General features: G+C 35.8%; 1 protein-coding gene across 7 annotated transcripts in view; it reads left to right on the forward strand.

Annotated features, from left to right (window-relative positions):
* The window catches only part of CHD7 (chromodomain helicase DNA binding protein 7), a 182,338-nt gene that overhangs the window by 113,281 nt on the left and 41,295 nt on the right, over positions 1–27,762 (forward strand). For 4 of the 7 annotated variants that reach the window (XM_079144292.1, XM_079144288.1, XM_079144290.1 and 1 more), the window contains exons 4-15: positions 1,388–1,529; positions 7,370–7,507; positions 8,543–8,608; positions 14,387–14,442; positions 14,738–14,850; positions 19,617–19,716; positions 20,427–20,541; positions 23,821–23,904; positions 25,345–25,482; positions 25,579–25,700; positions 26,077–26,320; positions 27,495–27,671. In XM_079144292.1, coding sequence (XP_079000418.1) covers positions 1,388–1,529; positions 7,370–7,507; positions 8,543–8,608; positions 14,387–14,442; positions 14,738–14,850; positions 19,617–19,716; positions 20,427–20,541; positions 23,821–23,904; positions 25,345–25,482; positions 25,579–25,700; positions 26,077–26,320; positions 27,495–27,671 — 1,495 coding nt within the window. The remainder of the gene's footprint in view (positions 1–1,387; positions 1,530–7,369; positions 7,508–8,542; positions 8,609–14,386; positions 14,443–14,737; positions 14,851–19,616; positions 19,717–20,426; positions 20,542–23,820; positions 23,905–25,344; positions 25,483–25,578; positions 25,701–26,076; positions 26,321–27,494; positions 27,672–27,762) is intronic. The other 3 variants (XM_079144291.1, XM_079144293.1, XM_079144294.1) reach the window with 3 other exon arrangements.

Raw genomic sequence — 27,762 nt, forward strand, 5'->3', positions numbered from 1 at the left:
TCTTATGTGGCTATTTACTATGCTAAAGTGTTAAAATAAAAATAAACCAAGTATTTTAAAATAACAAGTTTAAGATGATCAAATACATCATTAGCTGGATACATTGTTATATTAATAGTACTTTTGAAATATTTTGTGTGATACGTGTTCCACTCAAATAAGAGCATATAGTTCCCTTGGCCTCTTTCTTTTGTAGAGGCCGAGGTTAAAAACATGCCGTTTAATGCATTCAGTCAGCACACTTTTCTGGAAATTTACAAACTTCAAAAATAAATTTAGTTTTAAAAATGTATCTTTTATTTTTAGAATTAATTGTGGTTTGAGAGAGGATTTCTAGAAATAGTAAAACAATTATTTATGAGGTTGGATTATTTTCAGTGTTGTATATACTAAATGATAATAGGTTGAAAATCTTGGGGCTGGTTTGGAAATTGAAAGCACCAAATGTACATTGTAATCGAATGTCAATAAGGGATCTAGAGTGACGATAAAGTAAAAAAAAAAACAAAAACTTTTTTCTTAGTGTTCATTTATGTCTCTTTTCTCAGTGACATTCAAATCCTATTAATATTTGTCAGTAACATACTTTGGAACATGTGCTTTAATTATTGGGGTTGATTTGCTGTGTTTTTGTGTGTCAGAGGCCTAGCTTTTGGGGGGAAAAAAAAAAAACACGAATTGTGGGGATGGGAGTGTAGTTCAGTGGTAGAGGGCTTGCCTAGCATGCAGAACTCTGGATTTAATTCCTAGCACCACAGAATAAAGGCTAATGTGATTATTTAAAAAATGCCTAGTTTAAAAATAAAACTTTAAAAACACAGCATTAAATAAAATTGGATATTTCAGGAGATTGCTATGTATTTTTATTAATAAAAGATTATAACTTGGATAAAAATGTAACTGGACGGTATAAAAGCATACTTAGTAGTACCAGTCAAAAGGACTTAAGTAGGAGTATATAAAACTACCTGCAAGAGACAAGGAGATATGATCATTATGTTCTGTTTTTCTTGACAGTTAAAAAAAAAAAAAAAAGTGTTTCATGCTTTAAAAACTTGGTAACAAAACTACTTTTTAGTCTGATTTTTTTTTTATTACAGTCTGGTGTATTGGCAGGCATTTGGAACAAATGAACAAATACACAGTGTGGTATGAGGAATTTTTGCATGCCGTTTTTCCTTAATTAGGTCAGAAATTTGCTAAAGGTTATCAGTAAGATTTACTATAAAAATTTATCTGAGTGTGCTATTCAACTATAAATGGCCAACAGGCATTGACTTATCAGTTGTCATCAGTCCTTTTGGATGCTGGTATGGGACATAGAAGGTTTGGGACACATAGGACACACATTAAAAATGAACACTAAGTGATCTGCTTTGAATTCTAGTAATAAGAAACCTGATTCAGAAGCAAGTGCTTTGAAGAAAAAGGTCAACAAGGGAAAAACAGAAGGTTCTGAAAATTCAGACTTAGACAAGACGCCCCCACCATCTCCTCCTCCTGAAGAAGACGAAGATCCAGGTGTTCAGGTAATACTATTATGCTGACCCTGAGTCTCTGTGATTTAGCATGGTAACTTTAGCCACGTATGAAGTATGCTAGCCTCCCCCACCTTTGTTACAGAGGTGCTCATCAGATGTCTTTATTGTTGTCTGGAACATTATATCCATAGTGATGAGAGCTGGGGGGCCAGCACAGAAAAGAACTCCCCACCAGAGCTGTTGCATTTTACCATCTTTGGCTTTGTAATAAACATTCTTCCTTTGTTGCTGTAGGTTTATATATATAATATCTGTGTGTGTGTTGCTATTAACATTGGTTCATTTACAGCTTCATTCAGATTTTTAAATTTCTTTGAAGTTTGGTTGATTGTTCGTTGTGTTTTTATTTATTTAATGGTGCTGGGGATTGAACCCAGGGCCTCACACATGCTAGGCAATCACTCTCCCACTGTGCTATATCCCCAACCCCTGCCCCTTTTTGTCTTGCAGAATAAAAAAACCAAGTCATAGTTTGTAGCTCATCTGAAGGTTTTTGACATTGAGAGTCAAAGATGAGATATATTTGTATAATATTAAACTCTCTGTGAATAAGTTAGTGATTTTCCAAATGGCAGCTCTACACACTTCCCCCAATGTTAGATTTCTCTCAACTTTGGGAGAGTTTTGTAGGAATGAATTAAAAAGCTAGCCCTGTAATAAACATTAGGAATTTAGGTTCTTGTGTGTAAAGCACGGTGCCTTCACTGATTGGACTGAGAGGGCCTCTTACACGTGACAGTTAAAAATTATTTCCTTGTTAGGTTCCCTGGAAGCATGCCAGTCTGGTCCTCTGGGATGGCTGGGAATGTGACTTGTGTGAATGACATCTGAGTTATCAGGGAGTGGTTACTGAGGAGTCCTGCTGGAGTGGGAAGCCAGCCCCGAGGAGCTTACTGGACTTCCTCTTATCATTCAGTGCACACGCAGGACTTTCACCTGCACCCCTACCAGTTAGAAGCAAAATATTCAAAATATGTAGCTCTATTCCAAAGAATTTCAGGGCTGTTTGTGCACGGGTGTGTGGTGTGTGTTTTGTTTTTGTTTTTTGAGTATAACTCCTTGATAGTTATAATTGTGACCCAAGCTAAGCACCTAAAAGGGAAAGAAATGGAGAAAGAATGTATGAATGAATTTGTAGTGTGGGTTAATTATGTGATTTCTTTTTATTATATGTCAGAGGGAAGATACTGAGAAGGTAAGTAGATATCTTTTTTTTTTTAATTGCTTGAGTTTTTTTTTTTTTTTTAATATTTTTAGTTGTAGATGGACACAATACTTTTTTATTTTATTTTTACGTGGTGCTGAGGCTTGAACCCACTGCCTCACACATGCTAGCGAAGTGCTCTACCACTCCCTAGCCCTGTGCTTGAAAGTTCTTAACAAAAATATTTTAGTGATTTTAAATTTATTTTTATCCTCAAGGCTGTTTTTTCTTGCTTTGAATTTGCTTAAAGTAGGACCTCTGTGACAATAATAAAGATGGACAACATAAAGATTTATTCACACAATTTAAAGGAAATTCTATTTTTAAAGAATATTCCTGTTGTTTCAAAGTCTATTTGTATTAATTCAGACTTGGATTTTATAAAATACTAGTTTTAGGTTTTATTTTCCTTCTTCATTTCAGTTATACAAAATTAATAATCAATTCAAATGAACCTTGGTGCATGCTTTCTGATTGGCTAGTGTGTAAGTTTTACAGATTCAGTAGCTAATATAAGCAGCCACAAGAAGAGATCTGACTTTGAGGGCTGTGCTTTCCTGGTGTCTGTGACACAGGAAGTGATGCTAACTGCTTTGTTTATTTTCTTCCTGTAGCATGCATGAAGAATCTAGAGTAAAAAATTCTTGAATTTTGTGATTTATTTTTTAAAAGTAAATTTCATGAAAATTTTAACTAATGCATCATTGTTCACAAGTTATTAAAACAGGTCATGGAAACATTTAAATCTTGTATTCAATATACCTGTTTAAACTGTCTTTTCTAAAGCAATCCAAGTTTTAAAAGTTGGATGTATTGTTTTAGTATCAACTCAAAAATTTTGAGTTAAGGTTTAAGTATAAGTCTTATTATATTTCATCTAGATTCACAGAAATCTTTCAGATAATAGTTTAACAGACCATAATAGAAACATATTATATAATGAACAATTTTAATTTTATATTGGGAAATTATAAAAGGAACCTTGAAACACATAATAAATGACCTTAAGATCGATTATTGTGGACACCATGGTGCAGCCATGTCATCCCAGTGACTTGGAAGCCTGAGGCAGGATTGCAAATTCAAGGCTAACCTCAGCAACTTAGCAAGACCCTCAGCAACCTAGTGCTATAATAAAAAAAAGGACTGGGGATGTAGCTCAGTGGTAAAGTTCCCCTGGGTTCCATCCCCAAAGTCACCAAAGGGGCGGGGGGGAGAAAGAAAAAAGGAAGATCAGTTATTATATAGAAAGAAACCATGTCACATTTAAAAATTTCAGAAAATTGACTTCAAATTGTATTTTGTGTTTTTTTAAGCACTTATGAAGTGACCTTAAAGCTATTTACAACTAATTTCATCACAATTGCAATTTTATATCACAAAGATGACATGAGGAAGAACTTACATTATAAAAATTATATTCACCAATACATACCTGCCCTCCCCCTCCCTCCCTTCCTCCCTCCCTCCCTCCCTCCCTTCCTCCCTTCCTTCCTTCCTTCCTTCCTTCCTCCTCCCTCCCTCCCTCCCTCCCTCCCTCCCTCCCTTCCTCCCTCCCTCCCTGCCTCCTTCTTTCTTTCCTTTCCTTTCTCTTTCAGATTTCTTTCTCTCTTTCTTTTTCTTTCTTTCCCTCTCTCTCTCTCTCTCTCTCTATTTCTTTCTTCTCCCTGTTTTATTGTAGTGGAACTTTTAAAAAAAAAATAGAGTAGAATTTACTGTGAAGTAGATTTGTCTTAGACCCTGTCCAACCCTATCCAGTTACTTATGCTAGAAGAATACTATGACAGTTTGGCCTCAAGCACAGAAACCTGATAAAACATTACAGATGGATTGTTAGTAGCATATCCCTCCTTACAATAATGGTATAAAGATGGAGCTATAAATTAGTCCATTTCAATTTAGTTAAACTGATGTATCAGATGAAATACAGACATTATGCTAAGTTTCACAAAATTAAAACATTGTTCTTAATAATAGCCTTTTATGTCTTAAAGAGATTGACAGTCCAGAAGTAAGGGATGGTAAATTGGGCCTGAGAACAGGAGTAAGTAGGTCAGCTTTGGAAAGAGAGAAGGAAAGCTTGACAAGGTAACTGGGACATTTTTCTTTGGAAAGCTCGAACTGATTAATGATGGCTTTAAACCTAATAATTGCATTTCACAATGCTTTGAATGAATTCCCTTATGTTTTCTTCACAGCATTTATATGGGGTAGTTACTATCATTAATCCCATTCTACAGACCAGGAAATCGAGGTCCACAGAATTACTCATCCAAGGCCGCATAAGAGTTAGGACCAGTTCAATAAGGAACACTCAGCTCTAGGGTGCAGGAGATCAATTGTCTCCTGTGATGTGGGAAAAGGCCCATGAGACAGAAGCCCCATAGGTCTCTGTGAAAGCTCCACAGGCTTGACTATTCTGGGAAACACAGAAGATCTGTCCTTGGAGAGGAGGATCCCTGAAGAACCTCTGGCCCAAGTCACTACTACTTCTGGTTCAGGCCACTAGGAAGTCTGTTAATAAAATCTTACCCATGTGGTCTTGTGGAAAAGTACTTTGTACCTCCACCACCCTGATTGTGTAGAACTGGGAGGTGCCAGTTTTAAACAATCCATTTGGTGCTCATGTTATACTAAGCTGGTATTGTAAACTGTTTCAGATCCATTTCCAAGAGCAGGGAGAACTCAAATTGGGTAAGATTGAATCAGTCTTGTGGTGGGATCATAGTGGTATGTGCTGGGTATTTTGCCTCTCTCGGCTTTACTATCCCAACTTTAAAATTCATGAGACTCTTTAAAAGTTTTATTGTCAACTCAGTTTCTAGATTGTAATATTCTTGTGTTATTAGCAATTTAAAACTTGCTTATGCTTTGCTTTGGGTGTTTTTGTTGTTGTTGTTGTTGTTTTTGTTTTTTTTTTTTTTGGTGCTGGGGATTGAACCCAGGGCCTTGTGCGTGTGAGGCAAGCACTCTACCAACTGAGCTATATTCCCAGCCCCTTGTTTTGTTTTTGTTTTTGTTTTTTTGTGGGCACTGCCCTGGGCTTTGAATTCAGGGCCTTGCAAATGCTACTACTGAGCTATATTCCTACCCCAACATGTGTCATTTTTAAGCTTAGATTTTTTTTTTCACATATACTTATTAATGAAAAAGTTTTTCTCACCATTTTTAACTTAGAAAACATTATTTGTAGCTGGACACAGTGGAGTAATCTCAGTGACTCAGGAGGCTGAGTCAGGAGGATTGCAAGTTTGATTGCCAGCCTCAGCAATTTAGTGAGACTGTCTCAAAAAAAAAAAAAAAAAAAAAAGGATTGGGGATGTAGCTCAGTGATTGAGTGCCCCTGCATTCAATTCCTAGTACCAAAATAGACAAACAACAATAACAAGAAAACATTGTCATGAAAGTCAACATAGAATGATTTTGAACAAAAAGGGCAAAAAGAGTTACAAATTTTCCTTTTTACGAAAAGTAAAATTACTTTTCATGGTCATTCATTATAAATTTTGCCATTCAACCCTTTTTCTCTTCAAAAATTGTGTTTGTAAACTTCCCTCTGGTCCTTTTACTCCTTTCCTCAGAATTAATACCTGCTAACAATTAGTGGTTTTTGTGTTTTTGTTTTTGGTGGTTGTATTGAAAGCATACACATATTCATTTTTTAGCGAACATTTATTGAGGCATAGAGATGCACAAGAGATGTATTCCCTTTGTCTTGGAGTTTATTGATGATCCACACACCCAAATACATAAACATCTTTAAAACATCTTAAATAGAAGCATAAACTTCCTATTATTATGTAACTTGTTTTAATTTTAATTTAACAGTTTATCTTGCAGATATTCCCAAGATAAATTTTGTAGCTTATTGGAAGGGTTGGCATGTTTTAAATATAAGTATATATGACCATATTGTTCTGCAAAAGCTGTGCTAGGTTATATTTTGACCACAGGAGTACAAGAATACTCATTTTGCAATACTTGTATTAACACTCGCTATTACCAATCTTTTAAATTTTAACCAAGGTGAAAAATTAATTGAAAAAATTGAGATGACTTTTTTTAGTCCTTCGTGAATTTTGCCACTCTGCCTTCCATCTCTTCAAAAAGTTCAGACTGTTTCTTTTAGGACTAAAATGAAAATGCAGAAAGTTTGTATTTAAATGGCTTTCTGAGAGGTACGTTAGTACCTTGGATAATAGTAGAACAGTAAATGTATAGAACTTGGTAATTTGTAGAGTATCCTCCAACACATTCTTTTTTTGTATGAAAAATGTTCAGTCACACAGAAGTAGAGAGAAGAGTGTAATGAACCCCTGTAGATCCATTTCCCAACTCCTGTTAGGCCATCACTTCGGGTGAACACCTGGCTAAGTGACGAACAAGATTTGCTACTTCCATTTTCCTATTGAAGGGTGTGGACGTGGGAGTGGCCGAAGGACTTCGTATTTCCCCCCATATTCTTTATCCTTGTTGCCACAGTGATCTTTTCACTTGACTTAACAGGAGTTATTGGTTTTTCTTTATTGTTTTTAAAAAAGAAATGTATCTTACCATTCTGAGCCATGTTAAAGAGCGTCAATGATTGCTTTTTAAAACCCTCTTTGTTGGGGTTTTATTTTAGAAGAGACGGTCTAGCAGACAGGTGAAGAGAAAGCGATACACTGAAGACTTGGAGTTCAAGATTTCTGACGAGGAGGCAGATGATGCAGATGCTGCTGGGAGAGACTCCCCCTCCAACACTTCACAGTCAGAGCAGCAGGTCAGATTTGTGTGACTCGCATATACATGTTATAAGATGGACTGCATATTTTATAACTGGAATCAGAGAAGTTCAGTGGCAGCATTGGACTTTCAGCAGGGGAACATTCATCTAATGTTCGCTAATGTGTTATGGGAAATTAGTTGTTTAGCAGTGTCTTTTAAAAAGCCTGTTCACTGAAATTTATTTTTATACAAGCCTGTGATATGTAATTTGACACAATTTTGGAGAATTAATGGTCTGTGCTGAGGAAGAATCAGAGCTAGCATGTGAGGAGGCTGAGTTTACCTCTGAGAATTCAGTGCTGTGGCTTCTGGGACTTTAATAAACCACTCGAGCTCATCTCCTGCTGTTCGGCACTGTAAGAACCCCTTTATGAAATTACTGCCTTGTAGTACCCAGCAGGGCACACTTTATTCTCTGTGCAATGTAAATGATGGATAAAATAGTTTGTACAAAATATGGATAATAATATAGGATTGATTATTGTAAAGATTTTTTTTTAAAGTAATGCTCTTTTCTTACTATTACTGTACTTTAGTTAACAAACTGGTAGCCATTGAAAAGTATATTAAATGCAGTTTTGTGTTTTATTTATTTGGTAATGTGTGCTCTGTTAAGTTGTTTTGTAAGGTTTTATGTGACCTCTGTAGATAAAAACTGCCTACAATAACAGAATGATGAGTATATTTACCCCATGGGTATAGATGAAGAAAAGTTATATTTTTGACTGCTATCATGCAGAGATTATTTTCTCTTGGCAGCTGGAATTTCTGAATGCTCTCTGGCTTCTGGAACCCATGCTAGTCCATGTAATTAAACCACATAATCATGAAGTAACAAGCACAGCTCTTCCTTTTTCCTTTCTGTGGAGTAAATTTTTGTTCTTTTCAGTCATATTTTCCACTTGTAACTTTCTATGATGATTTAAAGGGTATGGAGGTAGTGGCAAAGGGGAATGAATGAATTCTTGTTTTTGTAGCATAGGATAAAATGTTTTCCATTGGGATTGATTCACACCTCTTTATGTTTTAGGAATCTGTTGATGCAGAAGGCCCAGTGGTAGAGAAAATCATGAGTAGTCGTTGTGTGAAAAAGCAGGTAAGCACCATTTGAAATGATGCAAATCTATGGAGTGTGCATTACTGTTGTAGGATTGTTTTACAATTTTCTTTTAAGATTCCACTATTGTAAAACAAAAATTCTGGATTTTTTCTAATCCTGTCTGATTTACAAGGGCAGTATAAATCATTAGGTTAGTTAACTCCAAAAGAAATAAATATAATAAGCAATGAAATTAAAATATATCAAACTTTATTATACCATAGGAGACAAGAAACTCAGAAGTCTCCAAAGAAATGTATGGGGCTTTCAGATACATGCTGCCCTTTTCTTAAGAATTATTCGTATAAATCATAACACCTGTATATACCTGTCATTTGTCTCTGGAAGGTCCTACACCCATCCCACCCCACCCCACCCCACCCTCATGGTGGAATAGAAGTTCTCTTTATGATTTTGATTTGAAGGTGTTTTCTTACTCATTTTGCAATATTTTTTCATATACAATTGAAATATTCAAAATATCTTTGTTGCCAGTGCAGAGGTAAAATGGTGGACTGTTTTGATTACAATTTTGTAAGTTATTCAGAATTCATATTGGTGTGCAAAGGTGAGCTCTACATACCTGTCATTAACTGCATTCTCTTGTCTTTGAGGGACAAATATACTCTTGAAGGAAGAATTTCATTGATGCTATTTTCTTTTATAGACGAAAATTCCGTTTCATCACAGCTACTTCCTTCTTTCCCAATTTGGGAAAATGTTTTACTTGTTTTAAATAATGATTTAGACATCACCAGGTGCATTTACATATTCCAACATGGAATTTTCAGTCTTTAGAAAGTGGTCTCCTTGGATATGGGGGTCTGTTCCTCAGCTTAAATTTGTCAAGTCCGCAGGTCTTTATTGCTTTCAAGGCAGGTGGAAGTACAGCGTTACTTTTGACATATGAAATAAACATGATTTCTTTTTAATAAAACACAAAGTATAACTTCCCAGTGAAAGAGATGAGTAACAGAATAATTTTGGGACTTAAAGTGAGATCCCAGGCTTATCAAATAAGAAACCTTTGCTAGTCATATACTTCTATCAAGAGATCCTTGAAAATTAATTGCATCAACAGTAAACTTCTGTGTACCTTCATGTTTACTTTTCTTCTATTGTGTGGTTCAAAGTATGGATTTTTATCAGCCTATACAATTCCAGTTCATATGAAAATAATGAGGATCAAGATGTCCAGATATTTTCAAATTGCATATAGGGTGGGTGTATAGATGACTAACTAGTGTCTCTTTGTAAAGATTTCTGTCTTGATGAATTAAACAATAAAATCTCAACCAACTTTTCCACCTCTTAAAGCAGAAATGAGCACTGTTTAACTCATTAGAAAGGTTGCATTTTTGTCCTGCTAATGACTCCAGACTGTTAATTGGTGAATTGTAGATATATGGTGAAATTTAAATACTTGACATGCTTTAACGAATAATCCCCTTCACTAAATTGCAGTGACTTGTTTGAGTAAATAGCCTGTCGTTTGGATGGGATATACTAATTTTCATTCAATTGATAGTACTTCAGCAGGCATACTCAGCAGGTTTGGGGGTTGCAAATTATAATTAGCTCTATTATTCAGAGCTGCTTAGACTATGCGTTATGTAGGACACTGTTTTTTCTTTCTGTTTTGCTCACTTTAGGGCTCCCCTCACTTGCCCCGCCCCACCATTTAAAGGCAGGTGCTCAAGGTTTAGGAATAGGTATTACTACTGTTTATCAATGGCCCCATTTACCAGTGACCATGGGACATTAAAAATCATTTTAACTGTAAATGAGGATGAAACATTTATTGATTGGTGTATTTGAGGATGGAGAAAATTAGTGGAAAAAATTCCTCTGGAAGGCTCAATATTCAGTGAAGTTTGATTTAAAGTAAGGACGAAGTAGAGCTCATTGAATTGTTTTTCTATTACCGGCAATTCTTAAAGGGCAATAAAAGTCCATTAGAAGATATTAAACATTAACAGGTACTAACTTCTAACACTGCCAGTGTTCTCAGAGTGGTTACTTCAGTTATCAGCTTTAAAAACACTGGTAGTTGGGGGGACTAACAAAAGGAAATTGGAGATTTTTCTGTGCATTCTAGCTGTGCCTGCTGGTCTGTTTCTTATTACCATGAATAATGTAAGAATTGACTGTGAGAAGGTATCTTTCTCTCTTCCTAGCAGCACTGTGGAAACTGACTGTGAGCTCATGGGGCCTGTCCAGTGGGGTGCTAACACATAGTGGGGACTCTGGTTCTCACAGTCAGTCACCCTCATGGCTGTGGCCTAAGGTCTTCAGAACCAAAATAGTCATGATCTATTATGGTGGAGTTGTGCATACTCACAAAGCTCCTACAGCAATCCTCCCTAATTCAGCACCATGTGTTAAGTGGGCCTAGCTCAGTCATTGGTGTGTTGCTTTAAACACATGTATATATGCATGAGGCCTAGTGGAAGGACCATAGTTTGAATCCTGAGGTAGATAAAGGTGTGTGTCTGTGTGTGAATGGATGTGTGGATTGCATAAAAAATTAATTCTTTTGTTTTCCACATGTAGTCATAGTCCTTTCTGCTATGAGCCCTCTATATTTGGAGAAAAATTTAAATCCTTTTTGGATCAGAATATCAAAAATAGCTTTAAAGACAAATTGTGACTACATTTTATTAAATTTTTTTATTTTACTCTTGATCTGCATACTATATATATTTTTTTAAAGACATTTTAAATTTCAGAGATTGGCCTTAATTCTCCCTAGTTGAACCCAGCAAAAATTAAAAAAAAAAAAAAAAAAAAAAGGAGAGAGAGAGAGAGTATGAAGGCAGGACTCTTAATCTCATTTATTATCATGTCCTTGTTTTCTCCCTAGTATGCAATAGGTTGGGCTGTAAGTAGAAGGGATTCAGGCTCATGTTATCTTTGTTAAAATACTTTTATTGTATTCTTATTGTTATCTTTGTTAAAATACTTTTTCATTCTTTTGAGTATTGTTTAACAAAATTTTTCTATTTTTTTGTACAGTAGTTTGGCTTGGTCCCCTGTAACTACTTAAGTCAATAATAGAATGTTCAGAAATGGTCATTCATTTTTTTCAGGCTGTAGGACTATCATTTGCTGGATGGCTATTTCAAATCCAAGTGACCAGAGCAGTCGTTTTATTGACTAATCAAGGGTTCTGATCATACGAATAATGGAACAAAACTAGTTTAATACGGAGCTTTCAATTTCATGTGAATAATAAAGTCTATTTTCATAGACTAGCCACATTTCTCAGGAATATTCTGTTGAACACAGGAAATTACTTACTCTCAAATGTAGTTGTAGCTGTCCAAGAAATAAATGTGAGTGGTGTGTATATGTGTGTAACTAGTACTTTGATCCTGTTTTCTAGCGGGTGTGCACAATATAGAGTATCTTCTGAAAATTGGGTGATTTGGGGTGTTACAGGCCAGGCAGGTGTCTGCCATTTAGTGAACAATTGAAACGATGTTCCTGAGGACTCATGAATTTACACACTTTTGTTAATTATTTCACTTGCAAAAGAAAAGAGGTCAACATGGTCATTTATATGAAAGGAAAAGCTGAAAAATAGCTCTATTTATAGTTCTGGACAAGAAGGTGGTTATCCTTCATGTGTGGTCAGTTAAAGAAAGCAGTGTTATATTTGGAGCTGTCCAAAAGATATAGGCCCTCAGGCAATGCTGCAGCAGTCCAGGTGCTGCTGAATAAGGTCTCAGAACCAAGTCCCCTCTTCTCAGACAGCTCCAAACCCTCTTTCTAGGTATCTTCACAGCAGGTTCCCAAAGGAATGGTGGATCATGACAAGAAAATGGGTATTGGTGAGAGTTGGGGACAGATGGCTGTTAAGAGTCAGAGCTTTCTGGGAACAGAACTGAAACAGAATGAAAACCGTCTCTACTGTTCAAGATTTGATCACGTGTGTTTTGGTGCCCACTTTGAATTATGGGACGGTGAGACCATTTCAAATAAGATAGAAAGGACAAGATGAAAGAGAAGATCAGAAAGAGAAATTAGAGGCAATAATAGAGCATAGAAATGATAAATCTTACCTGATCACTTCCTAAAAGAAGTATAACTTGTGGGGGTGGGGGCTTGGCAGGGAGAAAACCTCTTGCAGAATTGAGAGAGATTAATATCAAATGATACTTCAGGTTCCATTCTGGGTTTGGATTTTATGATATGCTGAGAGGCATCAAAAGATCTAGTCTCATGCTTGCTTCCCATTTTCTCTGGTTGTGGACCATCTCACCTTTGCCTTTTTGTTGGAATCTTTAATTCTGTGTAAAGATAAAAGTAGGATGGGGAAATACTAGGGCTGGAAAAAAGTGAGGTATGTCCTAAAAAGGTTGTTACTTGAATCAGCTGGAATTTTATCAATTAATTACAGGTCTACGTGGTTCCTTTACCCATTTCATTTTTAATTTTCATTTTGGGTAACTAAAAGTCTAAGCATAGGTGTGGTGTTATGAATACATTGATTTAAAAAGTTGCTTTATAGTTATACCTTTCAAAGACTCATCAGGGCACGACCAGATGTTAATAGGTGTTGACCACACTCCTGAGTATTCAGTCTTCTTATTGGTAATCTCTAGAGAGGTGAAAACTTTGAAATGCAGGTTTAACTGATACAGGTGAAAGTTTCAAAGAAAAGTTTTAAGTTTACAGTAGTTTGAAAATTATAAATTGAAGGAGATCGTCATCCCTTTGAATGCCAGAGTGTTTTCCAGGTGTCTTTGCTCTTTCATTTGTCCTCTACCACGTTTCTACTTGCCTTAATTTTCTTTGAACCATCTATGAGCCAGCATAGCACCCACGAATGACCCTCTAGATAGGCTTGGGGCCTGTTATACAAGTGCAAGAGCAATCGCGAAACATCTGTAAGGGGTGTTTATGTTTTACATTCCTGCTTTATTTGATCAAATGTTCCAGAAGAAAATTACATATTATGACTTGTTTAACAACCTAAAACCAAAAAGAAGGGGGATTGGGAGATGTCTGAAATACCATGTAAACGTTATCTTCTGCATATGCATCAGCAGGTAGGATCAGGAAGATGTTATAGATAATCTTGCCACTGAAAACTCAATTTGGCTGACATGTATCACAATTTTAACCCTACCTAAATGTAGTATTTGGAGTGTTAATTTTATTTGGCTGCTATGTATGTGAGACATCTTGTCTGAGAGATTTAATTGTACCACTGAGTAAAACTAGAACTATGAATAGTGATGCACTGAAATTACAGCATTAGAACAAGGTTTAGTTTTATATGGTTTCTTGTTTAGAGTTATTAACTATATGGAGAAATAAATGTCTTTTAAATATTTTAAAACATTACAAAACCCACAATGTAAAGTTGCCATGAGGCAGCCAAAAATAATACATATGGCATTCAGGAGAGCAGTTGCTAATTGGCTGCTGCCTGAGAAAATGGTACACTTGGCGTCTACTTAACACTGTGGGTTTGGCAGGAAGCCAGCTTTGGGGTCAGGTTGTTGTGAATGAAGCTGCATGTGGTTAGGGAGGAGTTAAAATGATTCATGTCTTAGAAGCTCAAGCACGTCAAGTAGAGTAGCGTGCAAGGGCCTGAGCTCAGTCCTCATCACACGGGTTCCTACAGCTCACAGCCTCTGCATCTTTCCAAGAAGGTCCTGTGCTGCTCTTCTCAGGCCATTTTGTGCTCGTGGGAATAAATCATTACTTTGGAAATATTTGAGTACACCGTTTTAAGTATTTGCCTGAAATTTTCTTTTGTTGCAGCAGGAATCTGGAGAGGAGGTAGAAGTTGAGGAATTTTATGTGAAATACAAAAACTTGTAAGTAAAAAAAAAAATTTTTTTTTCCTTTTAAGGGGGATATATTTTCATAGTACTAAACTTTTTTTTTTTAATTGTGAATTGGGAAACGTGGTCATTTTCTACTAATTTTTGTGTCTTTGATATTTTATGAATTTAATTCTTCTGAAAAAAAATGTATAATTGGTGTAAAACTTGACTTTTTTATATATATAGCCAAGAAGATTTTTTTAGACAAAATAAAAACTTCTATAACAATAGAGAAATAAATGGAGCAGTAATTGCCTATCCTCCGAGAATAAATTTTACTCTCCAGGGCTGCTCTCCCTCCCTTCATCAGTGCATGGGATGCCGGGCACTTGAGACGAGAACTCTGCTATCAGACGAAGGCTCTAGAAAATCATGACATCACTCAGCCTTTAAAATGCAGTGAGCTATGGTTTTATCTGGGTTTGTTTCTAATATTTGTGTAGTGGACTTGAATTGCATAACTTAAAAAAAAAATCTGAACACAGAAACACGGCAAGTTGTCCTCGTGGATTCTGTGTTGTAGATGTAGGCAGTGCACCGGGTCCATACATGCATTGTCGTGAGCCTGCCTGGTTCTAAGGATCAGTAGTTACCCTGTTGAAGAACACCAAGACCATAAAGACAAAAACATTCATTGATAGCGTAAACATTTACCTTATCCTTTTTAAGACAAAGAACAAAAGCACCATTTACATGGTAGGGTTTTTAAAGAGAGGGTTTTGTGAGTTGCTGGGAAAACAGCCTCAGAAAATTTATCCTGCCTTAGAAAATGAAAGCCTCAGGCACCCTGGTTTTCCCAATTCTCCCTTCTTCTAGTTGGCACTGTCGTAATAAACTGATGCCCCTCTGAAGAAGTCGCAAGCAAAACTCTTTTACCAAGTAAAAAAAGATGGAGATGTCTGTCAGTTTTATCTCAAGAGTTCCATGCAATACAGAGTCTAGCAGTAAAATGCTCAGTAAACGTTAGCGGTCATCGTCATTTTGTCCTCAGAGCATGATGAGTTTACACATGTGGGAATTATGCGTAGGACATGATTTTCTGTGGCTGAATCCTTAAGGAGAGAAGTCAAGATAGGTAAGGAGGAGGTAAATCAGACGTAGGGGCTCCCTTGTGGAAGTAGAACAAAGTCAAAATGAGACGAGAGTTTAAGTACTGGTTATCAAAAAATGGACACCACTAGACAGGCATCCAAATCATAGTGACCCTGGGCCTGGAAGTGCCTCCATTCTTTTGAGCCTGTTCATGATTCTAGAAAAGGGTACAGGTACTGCTGCCAGGCCAGGAGAGGTGAGTCCTCAGTCACTTGAGTTTAGGCAAAGGGAGTTCTAAAATGAGCGTTCCTCTTTACTGTTGTTAAGATATCAGGGAAATTAGGATTTCTATAAAACAGTTTTGTCAGTCTGTTTTGACATAATTTCAGATTTATAGGAAAAATGTGGGAAGAATTCCTGTTTTTCTTTTGGAAATTCATGCATATCTTCTGTAAAAATACTTAGAGATTATGAAATATTATAATAACTGCTAAGTGGTGGTTTACTCATTCCATCATTCTTTCTAGATTCATTAGTTGGGTCTCTGCTGTAAGGAAGACCTTTACTACCTTGCCCATTGGTTAATTTACATCTGTGTAGACTTGAGGAGTCTCATTGTAGTAAATGGATTATAATTCTTTACTGTTGTGGTATTATTTACTGTCCTTATGCCTTCCTTGTCTGCATCTTTCTTTGAGCATTGGCACCAGAGAATGTTCCAGGCTCAACCTGTGACTTCCCTTTTTAGACCTGGAATCAGTTACTGCTACAAGGAACCTTGGTGTTGTTTTGATGAGGGCATTTCCAAACTGAGATTTGGACTTTGCTGTTTTCATTGCTACTAAGGAGCCATGGCTATCCGTCCCTCTCAGTGGATAGGGCTGGAATAGTGGAAATCACTTGCTTCAGTTTATAGGAATCCTCATTCTTTGTTCAGTTGCATAGTACTCCACTGCATGGTTATACCACAGCTATTCTATTATGTGAGCATGTAAATGGCTTGTGATATTTTATAATTACTGATAATGCTACAACATATATTCTCATGCATGCCTATACATATTTTCAAATTGTTGAAGACACAGTTTCAGGGTAAATTCCTACAAGTGGGATTGCTAAATCAAAAGGCAAATACACATGTAGTTTTGAGAGATTCTGCCAGATTCCCTTCTATAAGGACTGTGTGTCTGTATTGCCTTCAGCAGTTTATGTGCACCTGTTTTCTCACATCCTTCCTAATGTGTATTGTCTTTAATTATTGTGAGAGAGTGCATTTCAAAGAAGTTTTAGTCAGAATTTTCTCTTGCTGTGAATAACAACATCTTTCTGTTAACTTCATCGCCACACTTATATTGTAACTTGTCTGTGTATGTCTTTTTCTGTCATGCTTTCCTCAATTTTTAAGTGTTGTTTTATATTAGTACTTTATTTGGGTTGTAGCTGCACTTGTCTTTTCTGTTTTTGTTGCCTTCTGACTTGATTTATGGTATTTATTGCATTATAAATTTTTTTAAAAATGTATTATAGTTGGATGTCTTTTATTGTATCTGATTTTTGTGTTATAGAGAGAAAATCCTTCTCCATACCCATGTTGAAGAAGAATTAGCCCATGTTTTCCTCTAATACTTGTATGGTTTCCTTTTTCCTGTCTAGCTAGATGCATGATTCATTTTTGTATCATTCTGGTATCATTCTTGTGGTGTAAGACATGTCTCTAATTTTACTCATTTCCAAATACAGTCATACATCACTTAACTACAGGGCTCCATTCTGAGAAACACAGCGTTAGTTAATTTCCCCATTGTGTGAACACCATAGAGTGCACATACACAAATGGTATGTGTCAGTCATTCCACATGGCCTGTTGATGTAGCCAAGAGACGGTGGAGATGAGGTGTATGAAGCTGCTGCCAGGTAACTTGGCATGCTCTTTTTCAGTAAACTTTCCAAATACAAGGAGTTCACTTTAAAATAATGATGAAAGGATAGTCTACTAAATACATAAGCATATGTACAGTAACATAATTGTTTATTATTGAGAATTATAAATGGTGCATAATTGTGTGTGCAGTGCTTTTGTGTGACAGGCAGTGTAGGAGGTCTGTGTACACCAGCATCACCACAAACACAAGTACATGTTTTGTTATGACATTAAGATGGCTACAGCATCGCTAGGCAATGGAAAATATTCAGCTCCATTAGAAACTTATGGGACCACCATCTTATGTGGTCTGTTATTGACGAAAACTTACATTGACCAAAACAAATATAGCATATGACTATATTTTTCTAATGCTGTTATTAAAATGTCTGTCTTTGCCACGGTGATTTGAGATGCAGTCTTCATCATGTGCCAACACTGTGTATTTATTGGGGTCTATCACTGGACTTTATTCCTTTGATCTGTGTCTGTGTTTATGAGCCAGAATCACATTTGCTCACAGAGGCTTTATAGTATACTTGATTGTCTGGTGGATCTAGTTTTCCCTTGTAATATCTCCTTTTGAATGTTTTTATGAATATTCTTGCATCTTTATTTTTATGCAGAAAGTCTTGGATTAACTTTTATAGTTCCGTAAAAAAATGTTTGTTTTTATTTATATTGTATTAAGTTTATAAGTTTATGATTTAGGATGTTGAGTTGTACTGTATAAAAATAGACTGTCTTTCCAGTTGATTCAGTGATAATCTCATGTCTTTAAAAGAATGCCTTTAAATATTTCCTTATATGAATTTTGTACATTTCTTATTAAATATCTTGCTAAGTACTTCATCTTTGTTGGTATTATAAAAGTGATTTTCATAAGCATCATGTGTTCTTACTGGTTATTGGTTGTGTGAAGCTAAAGAAAAATTATGTTTTGAAATGAAAAAAGTTTTTGAGGGGAGTACTAGGGATTGAACTCAGGGGTACTTGAGCCACATCCCAGCCCTATTTTGTATTTTATTTAGAGACAGGGTCTCACTGAGTTGCTTAGTGCCTCACTTTTGTTGAGGCTGGCTTTGAACTTGGGATCCTCCTGCCTCAGCCTCCAGAGCCATTGGGATTACAGACATGGGCCACCACACTGGACTGAGGTTTTGTTTTCCATAGTGACTCAAAACTATGTCATTTGTAGGGTCTGGTTTGGATTATTTTTTATTAGTTTTATGATATCTTTCATATAGTTTATTCCTTTGTAACATTTTCCTTAGTATTTCAGATGGAATTGCTATTACTGTTCCATCAGTGAGTTTTTTTTCCTTGTTTGCCTTAATTCTGTACTCAAACATGACAGTCAACCTTGGACTTTCCTCTTCCTTTTCCTTCGTCTTTCTCCCTTATTAAACCTCTAGAGTGGATTATCATCGGGTTGGAAAGCAGAGTCACTGACTGAAATTTTCAACATAGTTTACAAGTAGGAGAGCAGGGCCGGACCCCTTGCATCAGTGCCTGTGTCCAGCTGGGGACAAGGGAAGGCTGGTGGTACTTTCTGTGCATTTTTCCCTTGCCCAAGACAGAAATACTGCTTGCACACGTGACTTTTTCAATCAAATAACTGGAAGACTAGAGTAGGTTATTTTTATATTTGTTTCTGATTATGGCAGCATTTATTTAACTATTTGAAATGTGAATAACTCAAAGTAGAAAATAAGATACTTGAATGTTACTACTCAGAAGTAATCATTATTAACATTCTGATGCATTTTCATTTGGTCTATTTTCCATGCATGCACAGATTTTTTAAAAATATTTTTTGAGTTGTCAATGGACCTTTATTTTATTTATTTATATGAGGTGCTGAGTATCAAACCAGTGCTTCACACATGCTAGGCAAGTGCTCCACCACTGAACTACAACCCCAGTTCCCACAGGTTTATATTAAATCATATCTATATGATGCACATGTACTTAAGATCCTTTTCTCCTATAGTCAATTATAGAAGGACTAAGTCAGTTCTACCTTTGAAAATGTGTCTTAGACATTGCATAAATATCAATTTTGTGGCATTACATATCACAAGAATTTTCCATATTATTATTCATTTTAAAAAGGTTCTATAATAACTGCATAATTTCTAGATAGCAGTACCTTGATTCTGAAATAGGTATACATTCAAGCATTGCATTTTTTTTTTTTTTTTTTTTAAAGTTATCATCAGAAAGAGAGATGAGACAGGAGAGGCTTTTGCTGGGCAGGGAGAAGATGACGGTACAAAAGGCTTGAAATATCAAACAGAAGAATGTGGGAGGTACCATACATTAACTTTGTGCCTAGGAGTCACAGGAAGGAAAAGGGAGGGTTGAGTGTGTTCATGATCAGGTTAGGGAAGGCAGAAAAGGCCTCAAGGTGGGAAGTCTGAAGTGGGTGGGACTTGCCCATTGCAAGTGTGGACCTGATGAATGGAAGTTCACCAGGGAAGTTGTTTCAACTCCTGGAAGAGCACAGACTGGGAGACAGGAACTGAGCGGGTATGTGGGCCATGGGTGAGGGTGCAGATGGTGGTCCTCTCCTCCTGATTGCTCTAGAAACATTGGGTCTGGTTCACTTTGGGGACAGGCATGATAGGCCTTGTGTAAGTCATGAGCACACAACACCTCTTCTTTCTCAATAATAAAAAGCTCAAAGCATAAATTCACAATTAAGTCCACCCTGTAGTACTGGTTGTTTTATACCAAAGTATAATCCATTCACTTATGAAAAAAGCTTGTTTTTAGGCCTTTTTCTGCTTTTGATTTTTTTCATTTGTATTGGGTAAGAGAGTGGAGGGTTGGGGCAGAAGGTGAATTTTAGTCACTGTTATTGATTCTGTGTTACTCTACTTGTTATATTGAATGATACTAGCATCCCTGTAAGTAAGTGAGCAGGTTACTTTGTTAATGATCTGTTTAGTTAATTTTTTTAATACTAAAAGACACATCAAAGGATTATTTTCTATGTGTTATTATTTTGTTCTTTCAGCTCTTATCTTCATTGTCAATGGGCATCAGTAGAAGATCTGGAAAAAGATAAGAGAATTCAGCAAAAGATTAAACGATTTAAGGCAAAACAGGGCCAGAACAAATTCCTTTCAGAGGTATGAGATACCTGGCTACTTTTCTAAAGTATTTGCTTTATTAAAATAGTCTGAATTTTTAATTTTAGTTCAGCAACTTATTAAGAAAAACTACTTTGCTTCATTTGATGCTGTTACTTGCATATTGGTTACTGGTTATTGCTAAAAATTTTGTAAAGAGGAAATTTCTCATTCTTCCTGTTGCTGAGTCTAGAAGATACTGGTCCTTAAGATGTTATGTGGAAATAGAGGTGATAGTGTGATTAAAATCTTGTAATGAAAATGCAGTTAGTAGTTGATGAGAAAAGCAAGTAAACTTAAGTTCTGTTTAGAGTTAGCAGGTAAAAATAAACTCTACAGTCAATATGAAGTACAAGTTCCAGAATATAAAAGTCTAACTTCTGTTGGGAAAAGTATATGGAAATTTTCTCCTATTCAAGTCAGTGCTTGTTTTCACAAATGCTGTGCCATGCTGTAGAAGCTGGTGTGGTGTCTCTGCCTGCACTCCTGAATCCTAGGTTGTCAGTTGTGGAAAGATGGCAGTGCCAACTGCAGGGGAGAAAACCTGCATGTACAAGAAGTGCTAGGTTATTCCCTCCCAGCATAGTCAATTGCATTTATATGTATTTTTAAATGCTTTCACAAGCTGATTACTGGGGTCTGTAGACTTTTAAGCACCAGTTTGGCTTTCACTTGTAACCTCAAAGGGATGAAAGAAAATCTCTAATATTGAAAGAAAAGATTTGCTGATTTCTTAGTTCCCCTCCTTATAAAAGAATTAACTGAATGTAAACTAAAGGATGAAAATTGATGCAAAATAATACCTGCTTAATATCCTTCCGTGTACTGCCACCCATTGTGGAGATGAGAAGTGTGAAACACAAGAGCATTTAGTATTTCGATGTCACAGAATCCTTAGAATCTTGGGTGACCAGTCTCTGCTGTCCTGGAACCAGATCTCTGTGGTCCCAGCCAGTGGGCAGTTAAGTCTATACCGGACAGAGATCTGACCAGTGCTCTTCCACAGACACCCATCTGTATCAACAGCTGTGTGACTTGAGGGCCCAGCCTGATGGGCAGTGTAGTAGTTTGTATTGAGTGACAGAGAGTTACTTGAATATGACTTAGTTCTTACACCTCAGAGAATATTAACATATTTGTTTTTTGAAAGGTTGGTTTTGAGGAAAATATTATGAGTTTCTCTTTCTCCTGCCCTTCTTAGAGAAACTAAAGTTTGAATTTTGGTGATATTAGGTGAGTTGAAATCATTAGCCTCCCTCCAGAAAGATATCATATGTTCTACTGACCTTTTTTGAATATCTGTGGGAGGAAAAATGGAAAAAGTACAATGACAGCTTTCCTCCATCCTTAAATCCTGGGCCTGTTTATTAAATTTATTTGGTCTCTGTTTCCTGTGGTCACATGGTCTTTATGGATTTGTGCCTGGACCTAGCTACATAGCCTGTTTGTCTGAACCTGTCGTCTCTGTGAATTGCATGTACCATGACTGGAAAACATTATCTTGCTTGTAAATTGGCAACCAGAAATTTTAAGTTCTGTCCTGAATGGGAGTTGGCAGAGAAGAATAACAACACACCTCACCCCTGCTTTTACATTCCCGCCCCTCCCCTCCATTCACATACCCCTACTTGTTTGTTTTATGCCACAAGTGATCATGGCTTCAAGTATTCCAAAGCTCTACTACTTTCAGATTTTCAGTTTCAGTTTCTTTTACATTCTTTGTTGCATGTTGGGCTCCTTATAAGTCTGCTACACCTAAAGTCTGTTTAAAAAAAATTGTTTAGACTAGAAATTTCATCACATGCATGATGACAAACATTACTCACTTAATGGGTAGAGATGTAGGAAAAGTTCAACTCAGCATTGAATATGAAAACTTATGTTGACGAACAAGTTGTCTTAAAGAGAGCTCTTGCAGTCAAAACCTGCTTTGTGGAACATATTAGGGTTCCTATTGTATATGAATAAATAATACATACATATTGTTTCTCTCAATTTAGAAGCTTCTGAGAAAATCAGCGCATTAGCACATTAACATTGTAACTTAACTGGACATTTTATTGCCATGTTTTTCCTTGCTGTTCACCTGTGTGAAAAAACCTGAGACAGTTGGAGCACATTTTTTTATATTTTTGTTTTTTGGTTCATAAGTCACAATTCAAAGGACCCAACTGAGTGTTTTAAGTGGGCTTGGTAGCCCAGAGAATGTTCGTTCTCCTTGACAGTGTGCGACTGATAGCTTATCTTTTCAACCTGCAATGGTGTCTAAGTGACATCTAATTTGCCTTTTGTTAAGTGTTTTAACACAGCTATATTATTAACCTGTAGCACTACATAATGATGTATCTTTGGCTTTTTTTTTTTTTAATTCATTTTTATTGTAAATAAATGGAATACATCCTGTTTCTCTGTTTGTACATGAAGTAGAGGCATATACCATTTGTGTAATCATTATCTTTGGCTTTCTAACTCAGATATGAAAACTTATTTGACCCTGGCTGCTTCTCAGTATGACTTGATCTATAACTTACTTTTGAGCCATATTCTATTCTTTCACATGAGATAACTTTGTGAACAAGTAGTTTTGCTTTAGTTTTGTAAAAATTGTTGAAATATTGGCTAAAGGATTCAATTATTTTAGGCCTCATTTCTGTATCCTTAATTCTTTTACTTACTCTATATTCAGTACAAATAAATTATTCACATATATAAGATTCATGACAAGACTGTTATTCTAAGTGAGGTAGTAATACTGATTAGTAAAGACTACCAAACATCATAAACTTTTTCATGCTAAAAAAAAAAATCCATTGGCTTCAGTGTTTATAGCTTTTGAATAACATTCTGTAAATGATGCTATAGACCACCAGGCAACTCAAGTAGTGATGAGACTCCAGTAGCACTTCATGTGCATGGCTCTGATTCTTTATTGCAAACTGTAGTTTCAAGAATGCTAAATGCATTGCATGCCATAAGCCTTTTGGATTGCTCATTAGTGAATTGTAATTTCACACTTCATTTAAAATATTCTTAAACATTCTCTCACAGTAAAAGGTTTCACACAGTAATTAAAAGACTCTGTTAACAAAGTCTAAGAAGTCTAGTTTCCTCATGGGGAATGATTTTGCTAAATTGTAGCATTTCAATTAATATAATAGAATCTGCCAAATATAAATTTTGTATCACTGTGATCCAAAATATTATTGCCTTGTGAAAAGTGAAACAGTGTTTCCTGTCAGGAAATAAATATTTTACTTCTTTTTTCCCCCTTTGGTGCAGATTGAGGATGAGCTTTTTAATCCAGATTATGTGGAGGTTGACCGGATAATGGACTTTGCACGTAGCACAGATGACCGGGGAGAGGTAATAGGAGATCATTTGTATTACAGAATGGTGGTTCAGGCAGCTCTTGTGTTTAGAGATGAGAGAAACCTAGACCTATTCCTGTTCAGAGCCTTGGATCGTGATACACATGATCTAAAATTTAATTGGAATTTAATGATTTGTTATTTTATGATATAATAACAACACTCAATATGTTTTTTGTTTAGAGCTTTTTAAAAAAAACTAACTTTCAATCTGAACTATTTTGACATTTTTCACAATTCTAGAACATGATCAATAAAGACTTCAGTGCATTTTGGTGTGTATCTATCATGTAGCACAAAGTTCCTGTATGTAGTCAAGAGTACTGTGGTAGCAGGATTGGGTTAAATGTTATTTAGCATTGGACTTCCTTAGTGAAGTTGGTAAACTTCGTTTAACAAGATACACAGAGGCTAATAGAAAATATTTCTCTTCATGAGATCCCAGACCTGGCATTTTCTGTTGCTTTGCAAACCCTACGAGGTTGTAAAGAACATTTGATAAGAAAGTAAGAATAAAAACAATTCTAGTGATTTCTGAGCATGTGTCTTGGTGACAGTGTGCTGACCTGCCATGAGTTCTGTCATTCCTGACTGCTTCTAGTAAACCGAGTTTTGTTTTAGGTGTTTGGATCTTGCTTATCTAGGGAGACTTGTCAAGAGACTCCCAAGTTACTCTGAATTCTAGATAGTGAAATTCCATGAGATTTCAAAGACTGTAACAGTATCTTTATTTTTCTAATTTTACTTAGTTATATTTTAAAAATTTTGATTTTAAACCTTATTTGCATTGCGCAGCAAATATTTTTAACATCACAACCAGGTCAATGTACCTTGCTCTTGAAATGAAGGCCAACAAACTGAAGTGTTTTCTAGAGGAAAGACAAAGAGGAAATCCTACTGATCTGCATTACTCAAAGTATTTTGCCCTTCAGTCTTCTAGAACTCAAATTTAGTATTTTTAAAATGTGGTTATATACAAACAACATCTCTTTCTCCAAGGGAATGGCAGATATCCTAATAAATTTGCCTATTTTTCATTCTTTAAGAAACTAATCAATTACATAAACGTGTAAGTATGCAATGATTTTACTTCAGAAGCCTGAATCATATGCTTAATGATGTACACAGGGGAAAATGAGGCTCAAATTTAGCTTCTTGGTATTTACCAGCTAATCCTGTATACTTTCTGGCTTTTGAACATGACCAGTGATTTAGGTTAAAAGTTAATTTTGTTCTGATAATGCCCTGTAACTCTGTTTCCAGTTTAGACCAGAGGCAACTATTTAGTAGTGGGTATAGTTTTAAGACATCTTCAAATTTGGTGTTCCCGACACTGAGGTACCATCTATTGATAGATGAAATAGAGCACATATTTTTCCTTAACATTATATTTGGTCAAGTGAATTCAATTTTGGTTTTTTTAAACCTGGTCCAGCCTGTGACTCATTATCTGGTGAAGTGGTGCTCACTTCCCTATGAAGACAGCACGTGGGAGCTGAGGCAGGACATAGATCAAGCCAAGATCGAAGAGTTTGAGAAACTCATGTCCAGGGAGCCGGAAACAGAGCGTGTGGTAAGAATTGGCTCATGATAGAGAATTTAATTTGAAAATAGCATAGTGGCGTGGTCTTCAAGAAACCACTAATGGGATTTACTATATTTGAAACAGGAGCGACCTCCTGCTGATGATTGGAAGAAATCAGAGAGTTCCAGGGAGTATAAAAACAATAACAAACTCAGGGAATACCAGTTGGAGGGAGTGAACTGGCTGCTTTTCAATTGGTACAACATGTATGTACAACATGTTCGTCTTTACTTTTAGAAAAGATTGTAGCTCTTTGAAGTTATTGAAAATAGTAATCAAAAAGAATATAAATAATATTTAGCTCTAATGAAAAATTTTTAAAAAGCAAGCATTGGTAACAGTCGATATTTATTCAACAAATGTCAATAGAGAGATTGACAAATATGTAGAAGCAATTTTATTTCTTAGATAATTTTGTTTAAAAATGTATTTTGTTGACTAAAAAAATCTAAATCCATATGGATATGCATTCGTGAGTAACGTCTGTGTGGTTGTGTGTGTGTGTGTATGTAGATAGATAGATATAAAAGAGAGCAGTATCTGAACTCACTAAACTTTCTTATTTTTTTTTCCCTCCTAAAGGCGAAACTGCATTTTAGCAGATGAAATGGGTTTGGGAAAAACTATCCAGTCCATTACATTTCTCTATGAGATATATTTGAAAGGAATCCATGGCCCTTTTTTAGTAATTGCCCCATTGTCCACAATCCCCAACTGGGAAAGGGAATTCCGAACCTGGACAGAGTTGAACGTGGTTGTGTATCATGGGAGTCAAGCTAGTCGTCGGACCATTCAGTTGTATGAAATGTACTTCAAAGATCCCCAGGTAAAATTTCACAGATTGTATTCCTTATGCTCATTTATGTGCATCTTAAGGTGTTGAAAGTTCTGACTTAAAAAGTCACTGTCAGTGACTTGGGGGAAGGTCTCAGTTTTTGCTAAATTGGGAAATTGCTTGAAATTTCTTGCCCAGTTAGTTTGTATTATCTTTCTACAAGTGTGAATACTGCCCTTTATTTTTATAGCATATTTTCATTCTGAATATTTGATTAGAAAATATCTTTACCTTATATGATCACTGAAATTCATATAATGTATTACCATGTTAGCTTTATTTTGTATTCCTAAGACAAAACTAAACAAAAATGATATTAAAAGTGAATAGAAGAATATGTTGCTAGAAGTGAAAAATATTAGGCATTGCAGAAATCCAAATACACACCAGCGGAGGGATTTATACTTTGGCTTTTAGTAGCAACTGCTGTAATTTTTCTTATTCTCAGTGCTTGCTTATGAAATTACATTAACAGTGAAACATTATGAATGATGTGATAAGGAAGGATCATATGTGTTAAAACAGTTTTAAACTGTAAGTAGTAAATGGAAGTCCATTCTGTAATTGAAAATAAGAGAGTTGTTTTATATGTATGTTTGTTTCTGTTTTTAAACCTGAAATCTAACATACAATTCCATAATTATAGGAGAAAATATTTAAATCTATATTTTAATCTTTGAGATTTGGGAATTATAAGTTCTATCCTAAGTGAATGTTTTTTCATTTCCAGGATTTTAGCATTTGATAGGAAGTGCCAAAAGAATAAAATCAGTTGCAAAAGTTAAAAAAAAAAAAATTTTTTTTTTTTTAAAGTTTCAAAAGTTAGTGTAGCACCCAGTCTCTTTGGCCTTTCACTGTATATAAAGTCTGCAGGGTGTCAATAGATTGTGCATTTACTGGTACTTTACTGCTTGTGATCTAGAAGAAAATTGTATCTGAAATACAGTAACAGTTTTCTAATTAGTTTTTTTAAAGGAAAGATTTTAAAACTTTGTTTTTTCATAGCACCTTAAAGCCTCCAAAATAACTTTTAAAACAGAATATGTTATCTACAATGAAGATGGAACCAAAGAGATAAATACTTCTGTTTTATGCTATGCATTCATCCTCAAAATTATCAGTGTAGTCATTAGTGCTAAATAATGATTCTGAGTTGTTCTTGTAGGGTCGCGTGATAAAGGGGTCCTATAAGTTTCATGCCATCATCACTACATTTGAGATGATTTTGACTGATTGTCCTGAGCTGCGGAATATTCCATGGCGCTGTGTGGTTATCGATGAAGCCCACAGGCTGAAGAATAGGAACTGCAAGCTATTGGAGGGACTCAAGATGATGGACTTGGTCAGTGATCATATTGGTGATTTCATTGAGCCTGAATAGAATTGTGTCTGACTTGGTAGTTGCACTGCTCTGAATTTGACCTATGCCTCTC

This window comes from Sciurus vulgaris (genome assembly GCF_902686455.1).
Source record: "Sciurus vulgaris genome assembly, chromosome: 1".
NCBI classification, from domain to species: Eukaryota; Metazoa; Chordata; class Mammalia; order Rodentia; family Sciuridae; genus Sciurus; species Sciurus vulgaris.